General features: G+C 40.1%; 1 protein-coding gene across 1 annotated transcript in view; it reads left to right on the forward strand.

Moving 5' to 3' along the window:
- The window catches only part of FMN1 (formin 1), a 145,923-nt gene that overhangs the window by 45,292 nt on the left and 76,775 nt on the right, over positions 1–23,856 (forward strand). Inside the window, exons 4-6 of the mRNA XM_063117745.1 lie at positions 11,625–12,343; positions 16,262–16,412; positions 22,477–22,564. Of these exons, the coding sequence (XP_062973815.1) occupies positions 11,625–12,343; positions 16,262–16,412; positions 22,477–22,564 (958 nt within the window). The remainder of the gene's footprint in view (positions 1–11,624; positions 12,344–16,261; positions 16,413–22,476; positions 22,565–23,856) is intronic.

Genomic DNA, 23,856 nt, shown 5'->3' on the forward strand with positions numbered 1-23,856 from the left:
GCTCTTTTGTACTTCCGGGTGGCGATGATTTTTTTGTGCACTAAAAGCTCCGAATTAGGACCCTTACCCTTTAAACCAGTGGTGGGATCTTGTCCCCCTGTCCTCCTAGTTGGTGGAATGGCTTTTCTTTTTACAAAATTCGCTTCCATTGCTTTTTAATGAATATTTCTTTGCCTCATTAAAGTGAATACAGACGCATAACTCCTAAATGGAACATGCTCAGTAGCGTTGCTCTCCCCCCTCCCTCCTGTCTCAAATATATTGGAGCTATACTAGAGTGACCAGATTTAAAAGAGGGCAGGGTACCTGCAGCTTTTACTGTGGTGATGAAGAGGAAATTTCCCCAGGTTCCCCATATATACAAATGACACCTGCTGAAATTTCCTTTTCAATACAACTGTTAAAGATACAGGAGCCCTGTCCTCCTTTTCATATGGTCACCCTAGGTTTGATGATAGAGGGACTGACTTTGTTGTGTGTCTGTGATTGTGAAGAGGGAGGGGTTGCATGTGTGTGTTTGAAGTGCTGGTGCATCATTCTTAATTCAAAGTAAAGAATATATAGCAAACTTTCCTTTGGGGTGGCAGTTCCTCACCCAAGCCTCTTAAAGTTTAAACTTTATGGAAAGAAATATTTTGAGACTAGGAATGAGAGGAGGTTAACCCTGGCCTATCTACCATGAGTTTAAACTTCTTATTGCACAATTTAGAATCAAACTAAAGAGAACAGGGAAGATCCACAGGAGCAGTTTGCGTTCGAAACGCGTAGGCGGCACCTTGGCACTGTAAATAAACTTTTGTAAATATTTCGTTTTGAAGATTGCCTGGTTCACCTTTGCCATTATTTTTTTTTACTCCCCCACGGGGAATGCTGTGACCACAGAGGATTTTTCTTACATGTTCAGCAGTGTGAGATCAAAGGCAGAGCTACCACCTAATAGATTCATGTGTAAGGAAGGATTATTTTAAAAACTATTGATGAAAATGATTTTTGTCCTCACCATAACATGGGAGTTGCAGCGCAGCACATCTGGAGAGTACCAGGCTGGAGAAGGATGGTTTATACTTGGATCCTATACATGTCTTCTCAGAAGCCAGTGCGACTGAGTTTACTAGGGCTTCCCCCCAAGTAGTATAGGGTTGCAAACTAATCTCATCTGAAAGGAGTTCAAGACACCCAAACTAATCTTTTTCTTTTCCGCTGTCACTCTGATGAGATGATGTATTGTGGAGGGATTGTAGGGAGTGAACAGTATATTTTGTATGAACACATTTTAAGAAAAAATATTGGTTCTTTGAAGGGCAGGGTATTTACCAAAAGCTGAAAGTGCCAGCCCTTGCTCTGGTTCTACATCTACAACAAATAGTGCCCCTTCTATTATCAATTGTGCTGTTCTATGCAAGATGTGTGTGAGAAAAAAATATTGCGCACCCCCTGTATTTGGTAAGGATATAGAACAGCATTCCCTATTCTGCTGTCCCAGCTTTCCTGACCATGGGACATACTTACTTGCAATGATGGGAGTTGTAGTCCAACACCTTTGGAGGGCACCAGGTTGGGGAAGGGCTGCTCTAAACAAAAAGAGAGAAATAGGTGGCCCTAAGTTGTTCGTCATCAGTTTTCCACAACCCCACAGTCACCTCTGCATATCCTATTCTCCATCCTGTCCTCATGGTTTATATCTGCTTTGGGAGAATGAGAACTTCACTGGCACTTTCTGCCTCCTTAGGGAGGATGTGGTGTTATAGGCCTGTGAGCCTTAACTCCCAATTTCCCTGCTTTTTGAAGTTTGGTTGAAACTGCAGAGCCTTTAACGTTGTTTTGTAAACTGTAGGTTTTTTGTTTAATGAATTGCTTTTAATGAGAACTGTGAGCATGTACATATTAAACTGCCATATATCCAGTCAAACCTTCAGTCCATCTCGCTCAGTAATTGTGCTGAGATTCTAAGCTGTATGAAAAATTCCTGGTTTTGTGTACAATCACTGATCATTTGGTTTCTTATAGCTGTTTAAAATTACAGGGTTTCCTAAGAATGGTAAGGAAACTAGGACAAAAAAGGTTGTCCTTATAAAATGTTTAAACTATTAAATGATGTAATCCATCATGTAATTACTACAGCCCTATAATGTCCCAGTCAGTCACATGTAAGCAGCCATAGTTTGTGTGGTATATTATATCTTGCAGCATATTTTTAATGCTTGAAAAATAAAGTTTCAGTACAAATCTCATCATTATCAAAGCGGAAAGCTGAACTGCTTGCGTGACTAGACTTCTGGTATATTTACTTGCCATGGAAGGCATATACTAAACATCTTGATATTATTATGAACTTAGGAAGCATAACTGTTCTTATACAAAGTATTGGCTCTTCTTCCAGTTCATGTTTGAATAAGTGGAAGAAATGTGGTATGCTCCAAGATGTAGAGGATGTCTTCAGAAGGTTTACATGATTCTCTTACTCCTTTGATGCTCAGAGGAAATTGTTCCTTAAAAATTTGGAAGTAGAATCTCAAGCATTCCCTCCCACCCCCCTCGCTGCAGGGGAGAAAATAATGTCTGATCCAGGCTGTACTGAGTTTATTTGAATGCAGTAATTCCCTGGCTCCCTTCTTTTTCCAAACTGATGTATTTGTTTTTAGCATCAGGGAGATACCATAATCAAATAAACGTGGAAGAGGCTGGATTAGACATTACTTTCTTCCCACAATCAGAGGGCATAGCAGGTTTTTTGCACCCAAAATTCTAAAGAGCTGAGATATTACCATAGATAGTAATATCTGAATAACCCTCTTGTCTTTGCAAACAAGCAGATGAACAACAGAAGAACAGCAAAGAGCACAATGACTCATAAGACAGACAAGATGCCCAATAAGGGATGCCCGTGACATCAACAGAAAGTCTCTTAGCTTCCTCTGTAAGAGCTTCTTCTTCTTCTTCTTCTTCTTCTTCTTCTTATTATTATTATTATTATTATTATTATTATTATTATTATCATCATCATCATCATCATCATCTTATAAACTGCTTTGTAGATATGACTGGAGCAGTTTTTAGAACTTTACAGGCAATAATAATAATAATAATAATAATAATAAATTTATTTCTTACCCACTCTCCATTCTGATCGAGGCGGTAACAGCAGCAAATATAAAATACATAAAACTGAATTAAAACATAATATACATTGTTAAAACATCCTAAAAACATTCTAAAATTCCACTGAATAGGCCTTCTGGAAGAGATCAGTCTTAATTGCTTTCTTAAATAGTATATAATAGTATATAGAGCCAGTATAGTATAGTAGCTAGTGTTGGACTGGGACTCAGGAGATCTGGGTTCTAGTCCTCATTCAGTCGTGAAACTTCTTGGGTGACATTGGGCCAGTCTCAGTCTAACTTACCTCACAGGGTGTTGTGAAGGTAAACTGCAGAGGAGGAGGAGGACCATGTAAGCCACCTTATGTTTCTTGCAAGAGGGAAAAAGGAGAGCTATAAATTCTGTGCTATGACTATTATGACTATTACTACTACTAATAATAATAATGATAACAGAAAGAAAGAAAGTCCTTGGCCTTCTCTAAGGCCGTTGCTAGATGAGGCGTTAGCGCGGTGTGAGGCCCGGTCTCCCTCCTGTGCATCCAGATGACGCACAGGGGATTCTGGGGTCAGGCCGGGCTAAGACCTCCCTTAACCCGGGATAAGTGGATTTGCCTGAGGCTGGGGCTGCGGAAGGTCTAGCAGGGTCCGTGGCTTTTCCTGGCTGCTCTCTTACTCGTGAGTAGCCGGGAGAAGCCATGGACTGGGCACAGCATTTCATAGGAGTGCTGTGCCCATCAGGCTGGGGGGGGGAATTACGGGGGGGGAGATGGGGGTCAGGGTAAAGAGCCGACCCGGCAGGAGAGATGGGGGGAAGAGCAGAGCCAGGGCATGGCGAGTGGGCATGGCGAGCGGGCATGGGCGAACGATCAGGGGACAAGGCATGGCAAGCGGGCACAGGGGAGAAGAACAGGGACGGGGGACAAGGCATGGCAGAGGTGGTGGGGAGAAGAATGGGGACGGGGGACAAGGCATGGCAGAGGGGGTGGGGAGAAGAACGGGGACGGGACAAGGCATGGCAGACAGGGGGAGGACGGGTGAGCGAGTGGGCAGGGGGGCATCAGACATTGTGTGGGGGGGAAATCAGGGGCAGGGGGAGTGGGGAACCCTTTATTTTTTAAAAAAAGACTTACCTGTTTCGGCGGTGTGCTCCTGCGCACATGGCCCTTTAAGGGGGGGAAACGCGGAGCACGCAACGGGGCTTTCCCTTGCCCCGTCGCGTGTTGACGTCTGGAAAAGGGCAACGGCGCGCGCTAGCTGTAGCGCGCCGTCACCCCTCCTCCCAGACGGATTATCCGGTAGGTCTAGCAAGACCCTTAGTGTTGCTTCTGTTACTTCCCGTTACCAACTTACTTTGGCAAATCTTCATATAGATATACATAAGCCAGGGAAGTAATATCAAAAGCATGGAAATGGTTATGGATTAACATACCCCAGCAACATTAAGAATGAATCTCAAAAAATGCTTTTACGACCTGGCTTGTAGATGGTACTTCATCCCTTTAAAATTGAGGAGAATATATGTTGGAGCAAGCAATAAGTGTTGGCACTTTGGGGCAGCAAAGGTTGACATTTACCATGTCTTTTGGTTCTTTTGAAACATTTCAATTCATCGTTAAAAGGACTCTTCTTAAACAGTATTAATACATGTGTGGATTCTTCCCCATATGGCTTGGGACCAAACTACCTTCTCCCAAAATGTTGCTGGGTTTTAAGAACTTTAGGAGAGGAACTTCTCAGAAAAGACCACCTCAAGCGCCCCGCTGCCGCCTCTTTGCCTCTTAGCGCCCCCTGCCGCCCCTTTGCCTCTTAGCACCCCCTGCCGCCTCTTTGCCTCTTAGCGCCCCCTGCCGCCTCTTTGCCTCTTAGCACCCCCTGCCGCCCCTTTGCCTCTTAGCACCCCCTGCCGCCCCTTTGACTCTTAGCGCCCCCTGCCGCCTCTTTGCCTCTTAGCACCCCCTGCCGCCCCTTTGCCTCTTAGCACCCCCTGCCGCCTCTTTGCCTCTTAGCACCCCCTGCCGCCCCTTTGCCTCTTAGCGCCCCCTGCCACCCCTTTGCCTCTTGGCGCCCCCTATGCAATCCCACCACCCCCAAGGGGCAGTACCGCCCACTTTGGGAACCACTGTTCTAGACCCTCTGACAATAGAAATGGTTATACATATGCTAACAGCAGCCTATATATCCCACAAAATAACAACAGATGGAGCCAGCCAAATATCTCTTGGGAGGAGCTTCCATAGGGCAGGGACCACCACAGAGAAGGCCTACTAACCTTACAGACCTTAATGATGGGCTAGCAAGGAGGGATCCAGTAATGTATTTAATGCATACGTTCATACAGGTGTAGGCAGTCCTTCAGAAAACTGGTCCCAAACTGTTTAAGGCTTTAAAGGTCAAAATCAGCATGTTGAATTGAACCCCAAATGCATCAGCAACCAATGCAGCTGGTACAGAGTTGGTATAATATAATTCATCTATCTAGTCCCAACAAGCACTAGCTGAAGTTTCCAAATTGTTTTCAAAGGCATAGAGTGCTTCACTGTAATCCTGTCTGGATGTAACTAATGCTTGCATATCCGAGACTAGAAACCAGAATGAGCCTAGGAGAAAGTGACAGAGGAGGAGGAGGAGGAGGAGGAGGATAAGAATAAGAATAAGAATAAGAATAAGAATAATAGAAGAAGAAGAAGAAGAAGAAGAAGAAGAAGAAGAAGAAGAAGAAGAAGAAGAAGAAGAAGTGTCTTTTCTGGAAATGCCATAATTTTCATTTTTTTTCATTAAAAAACCCCTTTTTTATTGTTGACCAACAGTTAAGGAAATGGTGCTAATGCTATACTTTCCTTAGTCAATAAAGGCTTCCATGTTTCAAATGTTTGCTGATATTCTTAATATGTATTGCTGTGCTTTCAGATACATAGAAATTTTACAGAAAGCATATGGTCTTTTGTGCTTAGCTTAGGAAACCAAGGTGACCTAGAACTAAAAACTGAACATAACATCGTTGTTTTGTAAACTGGAAAAAGAATTACGGCCATTTTTTTAAAAGTCCGTGTTGGATGCAAACAAGAACAGAAAACTCATATATTTTTAAGGCTAGTGGCTCAGTACAAGGAGATGACTGAAAACATTTGAGAGACTACTCAGCCTTTTGGCTGAGATCAAGTGATTGATGGTTCATGAGCTGGTCACAACCGTGAATACATAAAACTAATATCTGAGAGAATTTATATATATGTTGAGTTTGTCCAGGCGTTTGTACTCTGCCTGTAGGGAACAGGAAAGAGAAATGTTCCTTGAAGAATGCAACCCAGTGTAGCATACTGTGAAGATGAACAGCCTGGGGGAAGAACATGGCATTTCTGTGCATTGCCTTCCTGATGCTGTTGTGGTCTGCCACTCTCCATAGCTGTGAATGCTGTGACTGAATAGGCATACTGTCTATTACAAATTCATATTATAGATGTATTGCATCTGTGATGCGTGAGACTGATCAGAGGGCAGCAATTTCTTAATGTCCAAGCACAGAATTAGATGGTGGCTCCAAGATGCAAGATGAAGAGAATACTGTATGGATGCGGATGGTGTGTTAGTACACAATCCTATGCAAATTTAGATGGAAATAAGTCCCACAACTTCTAGCATTCCCCAGCCAGCATTTACTGGACAATTATTGGTTTGAACTGGAATCAAACTGGATGGTTTTTAGTTAGAGCTGAACCAGGGGGGAAAAGTTTGATTTCCTGGTTCTCAGAGTTGTTTTCTACACATATTTTTGGCTCACCAAACATTGACTTAAAGTAAGGTGAATAAAAGCATATTTGTCTTGCTTTTCTCTGGAATGCCAGCTTTTAAAATGATAGCTTAATCCATGAGTCAGCATGCCAGTTTGTCTTTCTTTCTTTTTTGGATCACAGAAAATAGCAATGTGGTTTCATGTACAAAAACCTGGATGGAAAGAATTGGGAGGTAGAATCATGGTCGCCTTACGAGTATGGCAACTTCACAAGTCTGGCATCAGCCACACTAATAAAATCCAATCCAATGCTGTTTTATGACCTTGAATTTATGTGACTACAGAGGATCAAAGGATTTCTGTCCCACTGGACTACAAGGTCTATAGTTCATGGCAAAAAAACCACCCCTCATCAAAAAGAACATTTTAGTTGTGAGGCTTTTCATTTTAATCAGCTACAGCAATAAAAGAGCTGCTAGGTGTCCAAAAACATTCTCCAAGATCAGAGACAATCACCCTTTCGTACTCCCTGTGTTCTTATTAGATCCATACAATGCCTCTGGTTTGACCATGCAATTGAACCTTCTCCTGCTGCAACTTGTTTTGGCCATATCTTCCCACCCGCCCCTTAGTTTTCTCTCCATTTTAAACACAAAACTTGTCAGGCCGCAGAAAGATTAATGATGCAAAACGCTTGCTCATTAATACTAAGGTGCTACAATTTTCTCAAGATATAACTTCATTGTAATTGATAGCTGAAATAAAGCTGAACATTCCAGAGTATTGATTGTCTTTCCCCCCACCCCATGAAAATGTTTAATGCAGCAGAACTGTATCTCATTAATTGGAATAAATAGCCATATCTGTAGCTTACTATGATGAATGATTAAAAGCCACAGTGGTTACCTTGTACCAACAGAGCAGAAGCCTTGATGGCATTACTATAGTTTTTGCTTTTTGTGGGTCTTCTTTATAAGGCACTGATATGAGAAGAACTGGGGTTTCGGGCAACCAATAGCAACTTGGAAAAACTGCTGTTTTAGTTTCCATGGAAATATTTATAATAGGCATGACCATATAAGTCTGCCCTGAGGCTTCCAAAGTGTGCAGAAGTCCCCAATCCTTTTTGGGTCATTGGGCACATTTGGAATTGAGAGTGTTATGGGCGTTCTCAGAAAATAGCTGCCATATAGGTGCCTTGCGCATTCATAATATTGCTTCCATGGTGGGTATGTCCTATCACAAAACAATAATTTCCCAGAAGGCAAATTGGTGAGACTAACAGAAAAGTAACTTGCCCAAGAACCTAGATACTAAACAGAGATGGAATTTGAGCTCAGAAATGCAAAACTACTCTTCGGAAACCAAATAAAAATGGCACTGGAGGATGGCACTTCACTTTGCCAGCCTCCCAGTTAAAATAATAGTAGTGGAAGAACCCTTAAGAAAAGAAATAAAAACAAGGAGGGGCAGGAAGCTTGATGGGCACTGAGAGATGGTACTGATTCAGGCTGCAAAGGGGAGTCCCATTTTAATACCCTGAATATTAAAAAGAAACTTTCAAAACCAGCACCAACACTGTCATCTTTTTAGCTCCAGTTTAAGACTGTCTTCTATTCCCAGGCATTTGATGGCATATGATAGGGCATTTTTGTCAGTTGTTTTATCAACTGTTTTAGTTGTATATATTGTTTTAAATTTTGTATTTCACAGTTTTTATATTGTTTTATGATCTTGCATTGGAGTAGGTATTTCTGTGAATTGCCCAGAGAGCTTCAGCTATTGGGTGGTATAGAAATGAAATGAAATAGAATAAAACGAAATACATAAATCAGATTGTAGTCTAGTCAAATTGGCCGTGCTTGCTGGGAACAATGTGAGTTGTAGTCATTTATTATTATTATTATTTATTTATATAGCACCATTAATGTACATGGTGCTGTACAGATAACACAGTAAATAGCAAGACCCTGCCGCATAGGCTTACAATCTAGTCCAACACATTTGGAGGGGCCCAGGTTGGGGGAGGCTGTCTTATAAAATATAATTAAAATTCATTATTCTTTACAGCCATAATTGGCTATCCTAAGTAAGATGGTTACTCATTCTGATTGGTCAGTCATCCTTCTAGAACCCTAGTGTTACACTGAAGGTGTATTTTAAAATAAGACAAAATAGAGAGGAGTTGTTGGGGAGGGTTAACGGTAACCTCGGACCTTAGATGTTCCAGCCGTTACTCTACTTCTGTATCTCTGGGCTATGGCAGATCTTAGAGGAAATGGTTGCTGCAGTAGCCAGATGTTAGTCACTCACAGGTCTAGGCTTTCCAGGGCGACAACTGCTGATGTCTCTCACAGTTGCCCCCCCCCCCCAATCTTCAAATGTTCCCACTGCCACAAGGGCAAAAGAGAATATCATGATTTTGGGACCATGTACATAATTCTCTTACTCCCATTTAAATAATTCTATGACTAATACTATTTCAGTAAATTTACACTTTCTGTTGCCACAACTTTTCCATGTGGTTGTATCTATCGTTCACTCACATATACATTTGGGTTGCATAGACACCTCTTAAACAACAAAAATATTTTAGTGTCCTGGGAATTTTTATATGTGTCATGTCTTGAATTATTTTATTCTCAGTCATTGCACTGGGAATAAACCTAAGTGCTTGTCCTTGAAAACAACATTAATGCAGCATATGAAACAGATTATGATGGCTGAGGTGTCTGAAGAAAATAATTGATTTTTAAGTAAATATAGCATTTTTTTCATCCAAATGTCCTTTGAATGTTAAGCCCCTGATTGTAATTGGCAAAATTTAAAACAAATGTATTCTCTGTTCAAGGGTAATCTTTTTCTTAGAAAACACACACCAAAAACCTTTTGTTGCATATGCACATTGTTGTTTTTTGTTTGGTAATGCGAAATGCTTTACAGACCAAGGGAAAAAATATCCTTTCTTCCTTTAAATAATTTCCACCCTGGTCTTCAGCCAAAAAGGTGTCCAGAATGACTTACATCAGGCTTACAATCTAAAAGACCCCATCTTTGGCCCAGTGTCTTAAAGCCCACCATTTCTGCATTGAAACTAATTTTCTAATCTGAAACATAGATATTTATCACAAGATGGGACACATTTATCTTTTAGATCATTGGGTATTTTATACCAGTACATCCTCTAGTAGTTAGTTAAGAATATGGACATCTTTCTGTTAATAGGACTGAGTTGTAATGAGGATCATGTTTTGTGAAATCATTTATCTCCTACTAGGCTGTTAAATACCACCAAGTGGATGGGTGGTGGGAGGTGAAAAACAAGGTGAGGACACAAAACATTGTCAAATAACCCCATCTGGATACATCATATGGCCCGTGTGTTCACTTATTGGCTGGGATCCCCTGAGCAAAAAGCCCTTGTTCTTGCTGTTTTCTTGTTTTTTAAAGCACTGGAGCTGTAAGTTGGGGAAAGAAGTAGATAGGAAAAGATGCGAAATGGCATGCAAAAAGATTAAGCTAGGAGGGTTTGTGAGCTTTCCCTTTCATCCCAATCATTTATGGAGGTGAACATTTGGTGTGGTCCTAGATATTTATTTTCAAGTAATTATGCAATATAGGTGGTATTGGGCAGTGAACACACATGAATAATATCTGTGTCTGAACTCGCTGCCATTCATTTATGAATCAAACTTAAAAACTGACTACTACACATAGTCCAAATTGACATGTCCAAGACCCTGGGATGACAACATGTCTGCTAATTAGTTTTGCAGAGTTTGTTTTGGTTTTGATAGTCAGCATAACTGTTATTGGATGCACGTGTACTCTTAACATCTGAATACTCATGCATACGGTGGAATGGGCTGATCCTGATTACCGAGGCAAATAGTAGTTCTCAATCAACAGTATAAACTTCATAGTCTTCCAGAAAAATAGGTTTGCATTTCTCCAAATATTTCCCCAAATAGCTAGCATGTAAGTGCTTGCCTCAAGCTGCTTGCCTAACATGAGTGATTAGGGAGAGGGTTAGCTGTGTTTTCTTCGTCCCATCCTCAAGCCTCGTCAATGGTGAAGGAAGACATAGAAAATTGCTGTTATCGCTCTCCTGAAACAGAAGGGAATCGAGTCAATGGCAGCAATGACTTTTCTGCCCCTTCTGTATAGTGGCTCTATGATCATATTGGGCCTGTTCAGAAGACACACTAAGCCATGGTTAGGCCGCTAACCCTTTTACAGCAAATGGTTAGTGAGCGTGTTTAAACCATAGTTATGTAGTCACGATTGTTAGGAATGGCTTACATGACACACTAAGTCATGGTTCACACAACACACTAAGCCATAATGTTTAGCTCAAAATGCTTAAGCACCGAGTAAGTGATTCCTTTAGACCAATGCTGTTCCAACATTTCTACACCCAAGTGGTGATGGCTGCTTCCTTCCACATCTTTTGTTAATTATTTTGCATCCCCACTTGTTAACTCGTGCAATGGAAGTAATAAATGATATGAATAACTGTACAGAGATGGGGGGGGGGAAAGAGAAACTGAAAATGCACAATAATGTATTTAATAGAGTATCTACATTTTCACATATCTTATGTATAACTTTTTTACATTCCCATGATGTGTGTCTGACCTAATTAATCTCTGAACTCATTAGACAGAGGCTACCTGTTACTCTGACTACTGTGAGTATTCATAGACCTTGTGCACAATAAATAAGACAATTAAAGATTCACAGCAATTGTAATTATACTTCATATATAGTGACTTCTCATTATTTCTTCACAGTCTGAGTTTGAACTCAAAGTCTTCCATGTTCGAGGGGAGCATGCTTCATCGGTAGCAAAACTTGAGGAAGAAATTACAAATTTAAGAAATGAACTGGAAAATAAGTTCTACAAGAGAAGCGAGGAAGCAAAGGATGCCTGTGTATCCACTGAAGATGATCACCCACCAAAGACGTACAGAAATGTATGCATACAGACAGACAGAGAAACCTTTATAAAGCCAAGTGAAGATGAAAACCGGACAGTCAAGAGTAACCAAATAATACCTAAGAAGCTTACTATACCATTTTTGAATAGTAGTATTTCTGCCTCAACTGATCATAAGGAAACATGCAGTTATAGCCATGCCTCAGGGAGTGTTGTATCCCAGCAAGATCAAAGGTTGCCATTGCCACCACCACCACCACCACCACCACCTCCTCTTCCACCTTCACTGTCTGGTTCAATCCCACTACCACCAACCTTACCAGGCTTGGTAAGCGCCCATCCACCTCCACCACCTCCACTTCCTGCTGCTTTTGGGCCTCATCAGTTAATACCGCCTCCCCCGCCTCCCCCACCAGGGCCACCTCCATTAGGAGCAGGACCTCCTCCTCCACCACCACCTCTTGGATCAAATTTCTTTTTATCATCAAGTCAAGGTCCTCGAAAACCTGCAATCGAGCCCTCCTGTCCCATGAAACCACTGTATTGGAACAGAATACAAATAAAAGATAGCAGGTACGTGTATGCCTTTTATTTTGATACATATCATAGAAATCTGTGTGCAGTGTTCCAAGATAAAATAAAAAATCAAATTGCAAAGACATGAGAAATATCCAAGCCAGGTTTTTCCCCCCAAGAAAGAGTGTGAAAATGCAGGAAAATGTTTTATTTCAGATGGTTCATTGTTATGGAGTACTCTTTTTCAAAAATCCTATCATCTGTCCTAATATTTTGCTTTAGAATTTACCCTGTGGCTTACACAAAAAGAGTAATCTGATTTGACATGAAATATTCTTAGTATGGCTTGAGGCACAAGTTACAAGGAGTCTGATCCTGCGAGACACTCTGCCATCAGATTAGCTCATATGATCACCCTTAAGGGCTCCAGACATAGCAGGGGGAATCTGGCATTTCAGTACCCTATAGCGCTGCTTCCAGAAGCTCACATGCTGTTGCTGCTATTTTAAATAGATGCAACTTAGTGGTACACATAAAAGAATGAGTGGTAGTGGGGAGTTCATAACCTATGGCCAGCTTTTGTATGAGCCACATTGGAGGCCTGACATGGGTGCAGTGGCAGCAAATGTCCCCCTCACCCTACAAATGGGGAGTGTGACAAGTGCCAGCCACTATGTCAAGCCATGCCCTCCTATCACCCCTTGGTACCCTTGGTTCCAGCTCTTGCAGTTCTCTTTTTAGAAAGAGAATTATTGTGGTTTGTTAGTATAGAGTGGAGTGGTACAGCTATCCCAATTCCCTGATAATGGATTTAGTCTTAGCAAAACCATCATAAGTCAGTGCCATACAGCACAATCTGCTGCATATCTGCTCAGAAGTAAGCTCCATTGAGTTCAATGGGACTTACTTACAGGTAAGTAATAAGTCGCTTAGGGCACAATCCTGGGCATGGTTAGACAGGAAAAAGTGCTACAACTCCCAGCATCCCCCAAACATGAGTAAGATTGTGCCCGTAGTAACTAAGTCTGCAAATGTACTTACTTATTTACAGGTAAGTAAGCATATGATTATAGATTTAGTTACTAAGCAACTGATTTTATTGGCTTGGAAATCCAGCCCTTTCAGTGAGGTAACGAAATTCCTAGAACTGGCATCCCAGGAATGTGCGATGTTTATACGAACAAATACATTATATAAATTTAATGGCACATAGGCCACATTTATGGAGTGTTTTGATGACAACTAAATTGCCACAAAGGTTGTCACATAATATCTGCCCACTTTCCCAGTTGACATAAGACTCCCCTCCTCTTCTTTCCTCTTGCTCTCTTTTTCTCCTCTTGCTCCTCCCTATTCTGGATAAAGACAAAAGATTCAACTATAAATTCACAGAAATCAAATCGCTAATAAGGAGGATACAATTTAATTATTTGGAGCATCTTTTCTTCCTGGATAATTGTGTGCCAAGCAAATAGATAGTCTATTTGCACTTCTGAATTTCAAGTTTATTTAAAAATGTCTCTCTATTAAAGATAATGGATTTTCCCCCTCAAGAAACTGCTGATAAAAATAAATAAGTCACTGCCTGCAGCAAAGAAAATGAAACACAATTGGACCATCCATTAGCTTTTCCATTGTTTCTAAGAATAAGGTCAAAGATCCTTTGGTTTCTAGTCTTAAAATATATCAGTCTTTCATTTTGTGTAAAATCATTTGGGATTAAAAAAATCGCAAATCTGTTTGGGAATTTTCTCTGGGTGCCATTGCCCACAGTGGTGTGACAGGTGGCTACCAGCCAAGACTTTTCTCTGCTGTGGCCCACTATATTTTGAATGTCCTTCCCAGGGAGATCTACCTGGCATTTTCACTGCATATGTTTTTTTGTGATAGGTTAAGACTGTTGTCTTCCAGCAGGCATTTAATTTCTAAGCTGATGCTATGATGATTATTTATTTATTTATTACATTTCTATACCGCTCAATAGCCGAAGCTCTCTGGGCGGTTCACAATCTATAATGTTTGTCCCATCTGTGCTCTGTTTGGTCAAGTGCAGCATCATAGACTTGGGGGTGATAAACCCTAGTTTATCAGCTTGAAGAAGAAACATGTGCCTATGCACACTTCTCACTTCTTCCCTTCCTTTCCCCCTCTCACATAACCAGCTTTTGTACTTCTATCCTGGCATGCTAAACCATAATTTTCTATGACATTCAAGCTGAAAACTGTTGTTTAATCATTCTATATATCAATGTGGTACATTGTTAAAACTAGCTGTTTTTCACACCTGTTTGCTAGAGCCTGTTTACATTGTTGAAGACATTCCCAAACCTGATATTTTATTTTCTGAATATTGCTTATTCTATATTTCTTGGGATTTTTTTAAAAATGAGATTTCATCAAGGAATAGAAGTTTGACTATCTCAGGTCAGGAAAAAGACTGGGAACTTGATGTGTAAAGCAAGGCAGGAATAAAATGTTATGTGAGTGACACCTGCTGGAAGAAAAATACCAGTTGCTAGTAATAATGACTGGAGCTCATTTTCTTTCTAAATATGTGCAGCTTCCAAAGAAAAGCAATCTAATCCTGAAGCCCTCTTTTGCTGAAATAGTCCTTTATATCCGAAACTGAGGGTGCTAATATTAGGGATAGAGTGTGGAAGATATAGCAAGTACTCAGCTAGGCTATGCTTACTATTGCCTATAATACCTCCCCTCCATTCTGTATACATTCATAGTGCTGGAAAGTAGGGGTGTGCATCCACTTCTGGCAAAGCCCAAATCCAGAACCAACATGGGCTAGTTTGGAGGAATTCAGACTTGACCAAGGTGAAGCACGGTTTCTCTGAAGCAGCTTGAAGTAGATTGGGCTTCTTGCGAAATTTCTAGCCCACCTCTAAGTTTCAGAGGACGCAGACGGTCTCAGGCTGTCTGGTAAAGATGATTATATTTTCACACCCAAGTTCTCCATAAAAAGAAAAATGTCAATGAGGGAGTCTAGGGGCTATAGTTTTGTGAATGAAGCTCTAGCTTCCATCTAGAGAATAAATGTTTTTACTTCCAAACTCAATGCTTTGGGGAGCGATATAGAAGGAACTAATCAGTTGGTGTCAGTTGAGCAGAAAACAAAAGCAGAGACTCAAGTTGTTGTTCATTCACCATAACTCCCTTATTCCTGCACCTATCTTTCTGATATTTTATGGTTTACTAGACAGGGGGTGCCTTTACAATGTGTGTTATTTTCATATGAATTTCAAAAGATTCCCCCCCAAAAATCACCTGGGAGGAGATGAGCATGGAAATCCATTTCCCCAAAATTTGCACTTACCAGACTGAAATATGGCAGGCATTGTCCACTTAGAAGGGGAACTTCTGCAAAGAAATGAAGTTATAGGCATTACCTTTAAAAAGAGAGTCAAATTATAAAGGCACCTATTTATGCAAAATTTGCAGGCTTCATCCATTTGGAAAAGGCTACTGTGACTGTAAACTGCATCCTGTCAAGAAATAAAAATGCTATAGCTGGTTTTTAATTTTCCCATGTAAGTTTATGGAAAGACATAAGAAGCTTCGGAGTTTTTGAAGAAAGGCTCTACTTTGGACCCAGGATGAATGTAGGTCATGCCCAAAACAATCTGAGTGAAATTGGCCTGCTTTTGAAGTTGCTGAAGCAGGGTCCAAGCTGCACTTTGCCTTTGGTATATGCTTCTACTAGTCAGACACACCAAAGAAAAAAGAAAATCTTGTAGCCTGTGTAGATATCTTAAAATGATCTAAAACTCATGCGTGTATTCTATGTGATAGCAGCAATGAAAAAAGCTGTTGAGCAGTATACAGTTTTTGATATGGAAAATTTCCCTAACAGTAATCCACTGCAGATGTATCGAATATTGATGGGATTTTAAATATGCAGTAAGGTAAAACTGTCATCTAAAGAGATAATTTCTGAAAAAATGTTTTGTGTTTTTCTAATTTTAGTTCAAATTCAGCACCAACTCTATGGGACTCATTAGAAGAACCCAACATATGTGATACCAGTGAATTTGAATATTTATTCTCCAAAGAAAATGCTCAGGAAAAGAAAAAGCCATTAGCAGAGACTTATGAAAAGAAAACAAAAGCCAAAAAGGTATTTCTGTCTTCCAGTCTTTTTTAAACCTATAATTTTATGGGTTTAACTTTTATGGGGTAAACTTTAATTTAACTTGTTTTCACCTCAGTATTTCATTTCAACATTGAAATCCAAAAGAATCTACAAACAGTGTTTATGAAAAGTGAGCCCAAGTAATCCATCACTGTTTAGGCTGATAATTTCTTTATAGGTGCCCACACCTGGGATTGAATTCTCCTCAGAATTGTTTCAGGCTGCTAATTAGCTCTTTGAAAATAGAGCTAAGAAAATAGGACATCCTTTTTCTGAAATCCGTATGCGAGTTAAAAGTTGACTATCTATTTTTGATTAATGGCCTTGATTTAGCTCTTTGAAAATACATAACTTTACATAACTATAGCCTAAGACTAAGACCTAGTTCAGATATTTAGCTGGGGCAGTGCTGAAAGAACATAGTGACACAGTGGGGCTAGCTTGTCTTTTCCACCGTGTTGAACTGGGCATCAACATGAACATAAAGACCTGTTTTGTTATTCATTCCTGCTTTCTCACTCTCTCTTACACCCGCCCCACACACACCATGTTCTTTCAGCTTTGCCTCAAGCCCTTAGTTTTAGCATGAATCAAGCAACACCTTATTCATAATAATTGTAGTACTGCATAAACTTTTATAGTTTACAGCTGACAATTTTAGATAGATAAGATTAGGAATTGTACACTTCAAAATAAAACAATTGTTCTTTTGCTGTGGACTACTAGCATTTCACACAGCATGCACATGAAGTGTGACCAATAGGTATACAATTGTAAACACTCATATAACGTGTTGTGGGTGCTGGTGTATGCTAATAGATGCTGAAGGAAAAAATTGTGGAGTGAAAACTGGAAAGGTAGCCTGGATAGTAGGATTTTAAAATCTTAACCCTCACATATGTATACTAATGATTCTTATGGATGCTAACATTCACCAACCTGATGCCATTATATTTTCCTCCTACAAAGAAAAGGGGGTAAATGTGAGATAATTTGTGTCATCTGCATGTTCTAAATAAGACTCAATCAATCATTTTTGGCTCTTTCCTACAATGATTATCATATCAAAGACAGAAAGTAACATTGAAGATAATGGCTTTTCTGTTGTCCATTATCTCTAACTGGTTTCATATAATTCTTAACACATGTTTTCATTTACGCTGAGTGTCAATACCTTGAATGAGGAACATTTAAAAAGAAAGAAAGAAAAGAGGATATATCTGTCATTACGGTTGTTGTTGTTTTTGCCAATTTTGTAATTGTGAAATACTGATAATAAACATTTTAAGCATTTTGAAAAGATGGTTTCACAATTCTGAGTCAGAGTGATGTCCCCAATCCTAAATATATTTACATATCAGCATAGGCCACTTGATTGATAATATCATTTTATTAGCTTCCGTGGAATTTACCATTAAGAATCATTGCCAAATATCACTGAACTTTAAAATATACCGTTATCATCATTATTATTTATTATTTTGTACACTCCCTTTCCTAAAGCACTTGAAAGGTAGATTCATTGGTTTCAGTGGAACTTGTCATAGGCAATTTATATAATGTGCATACTTCTGACAAGCCACCTTTTCAGTCCTGTCTCAAAATACACTAATTGGGCCAGTTCTCACGATTGAACATCCCACCATGGTTTCTTTAAGCCACGCTGCGCTGCAGTGCAGATGGGTGGCCGTCTGCCTCAGTGCCACAGGTGGTTGTGTCAATTGAACCAGGGGCAATGGATTATGTGAGGGTTAAACATCCTTTCATAATCCATGGTCCCTAGATTTGAGGTTCTTTAACCCTCACATAACTCACAGTCCCTGGATTCGCACAACATGATGAGTTGTGATTAGGTGTTGAATATGTAAATCTCTCCCAGCATGTGCTGCAGCCAACTATGACTTAAACTGCCCATGGTGGGCTGTTTTGATCAAGCAAATCAGGTCAGTGAAGCCTTCATATGAGTTGTTTGCTAATGGTACAGACCATGAGCCGGTATCATCTTTTGTCCTTGGTAATTACACCTATACATGGGACATTATTCTCTGCTGACAGCATAGTATGAGGTTGTTCATTTATGTGTTTTTCTTTGTTTTGTGTGAATGCCACAACCCAACTAACATTAGAGTTGAAAAATCATGACCTTTAGTTCTAGCAAATTACTTGTTCTGAGCTCAGGTTGTCAATCAGACTTATATACAAAAGCAAGGGTTGCATGAATTGTCCTTTACTTACAAATAAGAGCATTTCCACGTGGATAGTTTCTGAACGTCAGACATGCTGAGCTGGTTCCCACAAGCCACAATTGGGCTTTGCTCAAGACTTGCCTTGTGAAGTAAGATGAAGCTTGTGCTTCACGTGGAGGTGCACCATGTCTCCAATTACATCCCCCATAAGCTTCAACCTGAAGTATGGATGGGAAACCTCTGGTCTGAAGGCTGAATCTGGCCCACTATGCCTCCATATCCAGAGGCCTCCAGAGAGTCACCTCTCCCTCCCTGAAGCCACATCCTCCCCAAAGCCAACCCACCCACCTCCAGAAGGGAGAGGAGACAAGGGTGCATCTCCCAACTGAGTCTCGTGCTTTATTCCACCCTCATCTCAGGAAAGGTGAAGGCCAGAGGAAGCCAGGCCCTGACTGAACAAGCTTTGAGGAGTTGCTCCTTGCTCATCTTGAGTGGGAAGGCAGAGGGGCAGGCAGAGCTAATTGAGTATGTGTCTGTATATTAGTGAATGGTCTGAGAATGGCCTGTGTGAGTCTGTGGTGTGTGTATGTGTGTGCATGGGGCCATATGCCAACCATAGGGGTGGGACTGCTCCCTGCTAGCATGTATCCCCAATATGCTTGGCCAGCGCCAATTTGGCCTCAGGCTGAAAAAAAATTCCCTGCTCTTGGTTTACAGTATTGGTAGGAAAGAGGAAGCGCTACTTGGAATTTTTTACTTTGAACACTGAAATGTCTAAGAATAGCAGTGGCTGAGATGTTTTGCATGTTCGCACCAGGGAAAAAGAAAATATGGGTAGCAACATTTACATTCTTGTCTCAGAATCTGGAAATACTGCAGCCATTTCAGTAGTATATTTAGAAACCAGAGAAGAGACAGACAGTTGGCTGCCATCTCAGTTGCTTAGACATTCTCTGCCAGCTGGCATATCATTATCAACTGGCAATAGCTAGGAAGTCAGCTGCTTACATATTACTGTCATCTGTGCACAAAATGCATATTTCTAGGAGCACAAAACATCTTTCACTACTTGGGGCCAAATGGAACAATCCTTTCTTGGCCAACTTAATTTCATGTGTACCTGCTCAATTTGTGTCCCACTAGGCTAGCTGCAGCCTGTCGACCATATATTAGGACATATAAGGTGCTTGACAGCTCAGCTCTTTTTCCAGTTCCAGGCATCAGGCCACAAAACAAGGAGATTTATCAGGCTCCTGGTTGACCGCTACACATGGGTGGTGGACTGCATTCATTTTAGTAGTCACAAAGGCCAGATTGAGGGCACAATCCTATGCATGTTTAGACAGAAAAAAAATATCCCACATCTCTCTGGATTCCCAAACAAGCCATGTCTAAACATGCATAGAATTATTTCCCTAGTGAACTTATATGAGTTGTGTAACTTGAGGGGTAAAGTGTGCCATAGAAGTTTTCCAAAATTGTCAAAGGACTTTTCGATGTCGGGTTCAGTGAGGTCAAAGTGAAGCCCTTTTTGATTCTTAAATATCATTGTTATCAGTGGGAGAGAGTTATTCCTCCCATTAATGTTCCTACTGAAATCAATAAGACTTGGGGCCAAACTACAGATTGCAATAAACCTGCTTTCTAAAAAGTGTGCTTAAATAAACCTCTTTTATTTTGCAGAAAAAGCAGCTGCAGGACCTCTGTCTGGGACTTGTTCATGATCTAGATTGGGGCCTGCACAAGTTTCTTGGCAAAAAACCCCCCCACCCCTCCGGCTGCTATTTGCCTCTGAAGGTGTTGTTTCAGCAGGACCTTAGCGGGAGAATAGCATCCGGGGGATAGGGCTGTTATGTGATTTTCAAGAAGTTGTATCCATGTTTTCTTCCTCCTCTCACTACACCTTTAAAACTATCACCTAAGAAGGTGAAAAGATTTTCTTTTTCTAACTGTTTTTTAGAAGTTTCCATTTTCCAATTTAACTGCTTTTGTATATGTGATTTGATCAATCATATAGCATTAATGCTTATGAGTGTTACTACCATTAGGCCATAAAGTGTTGGCAAAAGAGGGAGATACCTGACATAGTTCAGGGGATAGGCAATGAGAAACCTTTCTTGCACCCACCAAAGTGCCCTACTTCTCCCACTTAAAAAAGAAGAAGCACATTTTCTTACTGGCTACTGGGATCATTGTGAAATATGTTTTGTTGGCAATGGAAACTGTGGGTTCAAAGTTCTCAGCCCCCACCTCTGCCTTGTACTTATTCTTTTGGACAGGTTGCTTGTCCTTTGCCACACCTCCCATGGCAGCCATTTTGTGGTGGTGTCCAGGACATTTTTTTTTCAAATTGTGAAATGTGCCCACAGACTCAAAAAGATTGCCTCCCTCTAGTTTAAGCTAATAATCTCCCTTATGACTCTGGTAATTCCATCTTTGTTTTTGTTGAATTGCCAGTGTGTCCTAAGTGGGTCTTGAATCTTGCTTCTAACAACCATTTTGGTATCCACTGTGAAAAATACTAATCATACAGGAATTTTGATCATTTTGCTCTGGCTATTTCAGGTAGCCTGAGCTATCTAGGTTGGTCATTCCTAATTCTGACCATATGTACTTCTTCCCATAAAAGCCTATAAATATAAAGCTTGTTTTGTTCTGAAGTGAACCTCTATTATTTTTAAATTATGTAATATTAAAGGTATTTGCAGTTTAAAATAAGATACTAGAGGGGCAATTGTTGTGTGAGCTAAACCTGATCATATCTTTGGAGCATGCCTACAATTTGCAGAGGAATTACAATGCAGTAGTTTCAAATGTCATATTGCCTTTATGAGGTATAGTCTGGAAAGATTTTACCTCAAACTAGGCATGGCTAATGGGGTTTATGACAGCCTATGAATTTTCCTGTGTAAAGGGTCAGTCTGGAGGTCAGTGAATGCTATACAAATTGCATTCTACTTAAGCGTATAATTACCCCTATTAGATGTTAATCTGCTGCTAAGTTAATCAAATAACAAGTATAACTTCAGAAATGTCTATGATAAACTTTCTGTTTAACTATAATTTACTCTGTGGTAACTTTTTCCTAACCTGTATTTTTTTTATATAAAACAAAATCCATAAAACATCCTAATTATTCTTAGAACATCAACTGTGCTTTTATTCTACGAATTCTAGTTAAAATTGGGCACTTCACAGTCCACTAAATTCAGTGAAAAAATTAAACATTAGATTAACTCTCTCTCTCTCTCTCTCTCTCTCTCTCTCTCTCTCTTTGACTTTAGTGGAAGTTAAAAGTTCTTTATTTTTGTTGGGTAATACAAATATATTTTATTTTTCTATTCTGGCAGCTTGGAAATATATTGAAAATCATTCCTGGTTACAATTATTACCTGGAAAGTTTCTATTGTATTTTTGGAATACTGTTATACTTATTGCTGTTTGATGTATTATAAATTGTAGTTGTAGTTCATTTCTTATATTTTGAGCTGCTTTTGGCACACTTTTGTGGGAAAGCAGATTACAAATGAATAGATGATTATGATAATGATGAATTTCCATACTATATTACAAAGACATTAATGTAAAATTGTATTGAGACACTCTTTACTGAGTTGTCAAATCCTTTTTGTGAGCGTATTGGATTTATAGAACAGTTGTAGAGGATTTCCCAGGAGATGTGGCTTCTAATATTATCCACTATTCCCAGGGTGGCATATACCAATAATTTTAAAACTTGAAAGATAAAGGAAAATGGAAGTCATGACAATTGGCATTTAATTTGGAATGTTTAATTTGAGCTTTGTTTCACTATTGACATATATTTGGACTTGTCAGATTGACCAAATATTTTTTATTTCTAGATTATCAAACTGCTGGATGGAAAGAGATCTCAAGCTGTAGGAATTTTGATATCTAGTTTACATTTAGAGATGAAGGACATACAACAAGGTGAGTGCTGCTTGTATCTTGATAGCAACCTTGTGCATGGAGATGTTTTCACAAGTTAATATGATGTCTGTAGGCAATATCCATTCTGGAGGTAGCATTTAGCCACCAGGACTAGTAGCCATTGATAGCCTTCTCCTCCAGGAATTTCTCTAACCCTTTAAAGCATAAAGTAGCTCTGCCAAGCTGCCCCATCCCTAAAATGAGTGATTTCACTTGTGCAACAGAATTGGCAGGGCTGGCTGCTCATGGAATGGAAGCGGTGCGCCCCACTCTAGGATGGGTAATACCCCGAAATAATTAAATCAAATATCTTTAGATATATGTTTTATATCTCACATTATAGCTACCTCAAACTTTTCTTTTCAACACTTATTATTAAGAGTCATTCCACATTTTTCATCTTCTTAATACAGGAAAGAGGTCTGCTAGACCAGACCTACTCTCTGGTCCAAAGTTGACAGCTGGATGCTTCTGGCAAACTCATATTTTTGCCACTGCCAGTGCCAATTCCACACATGCAGTTGGAATTTAGAGGCACACTGAACTGGAAGTTCCATTTAGCTGTCCTTGCTTATTATAGCTGTTGATTGATCCTATCTACCATTAACTCCCCTTATCCTCTTTTAAAGCCATGTAAGCTAGTGATCATAACACATCCTGTAAAATGGATTTCATAAAACAGTGGCATCCAGTGGGTCTCTAATTTACTTCACAGTTTTAAAAACCTAATTTTACAGTACAGAGTTAAAGCAGCTGTAGTGCAACTGAGTGTAGGAACTGCTCAGTTTTACATTTCATTGTGATGGGGCATTTCAACTGCTCAAGCCCTGAATCTCAACCCCCACTGAATAATTGCAACAGAGTGGAATTTTCATGGCATATGTTGAAAGGATGCACAGGGACAACCTGGAGACAACAGTGTTGGTGCCAGGTGTTCCTCTGTGGGGAGCTCATGCCATAGTCGCATGGCCCATCTAATCTAGCTCATTATTGCAGAGGCTGGCAGCAACTTTCCAGAGTTTAAATACAGGGTCTTTCCCAGTCCCACATGGAGTTACCACCATGGATTGAAGATCTTCTGCATGCAAAGCAAATGCTCTTCCACTGAGCTACAGCTCCCTCCATCAGCACCACCACTTAGCCGTTACAATAATGCCAATGTGTACCTGGGTGGTTGACAAAAAATAAATACAATTAAAACAGAGTGTCTGAAGAAATTATTTTTAAACAACCTCTAAGGTTACCTTAAGGTTTTACAGCTGGTGCTCTGAAAACCTACCACATCTACTGTT

This window comes from Elgaria multicarinata, chromosome 2 (assembly GCF_023053635.1).
Source record: "Elgaria multicarinata webbii isolate HBS135686 ecotype San Diego chromosome 2, rElgMul1.1.pri, whole genome shotgun sequence".
Taxonomy (NCBI): domain Eukaryota; kingdom Metazoa; phylum Chordata; class Lepidosauria; order Squamata; family Anguidae; genus Elgaria; species Elgaria multicarinata.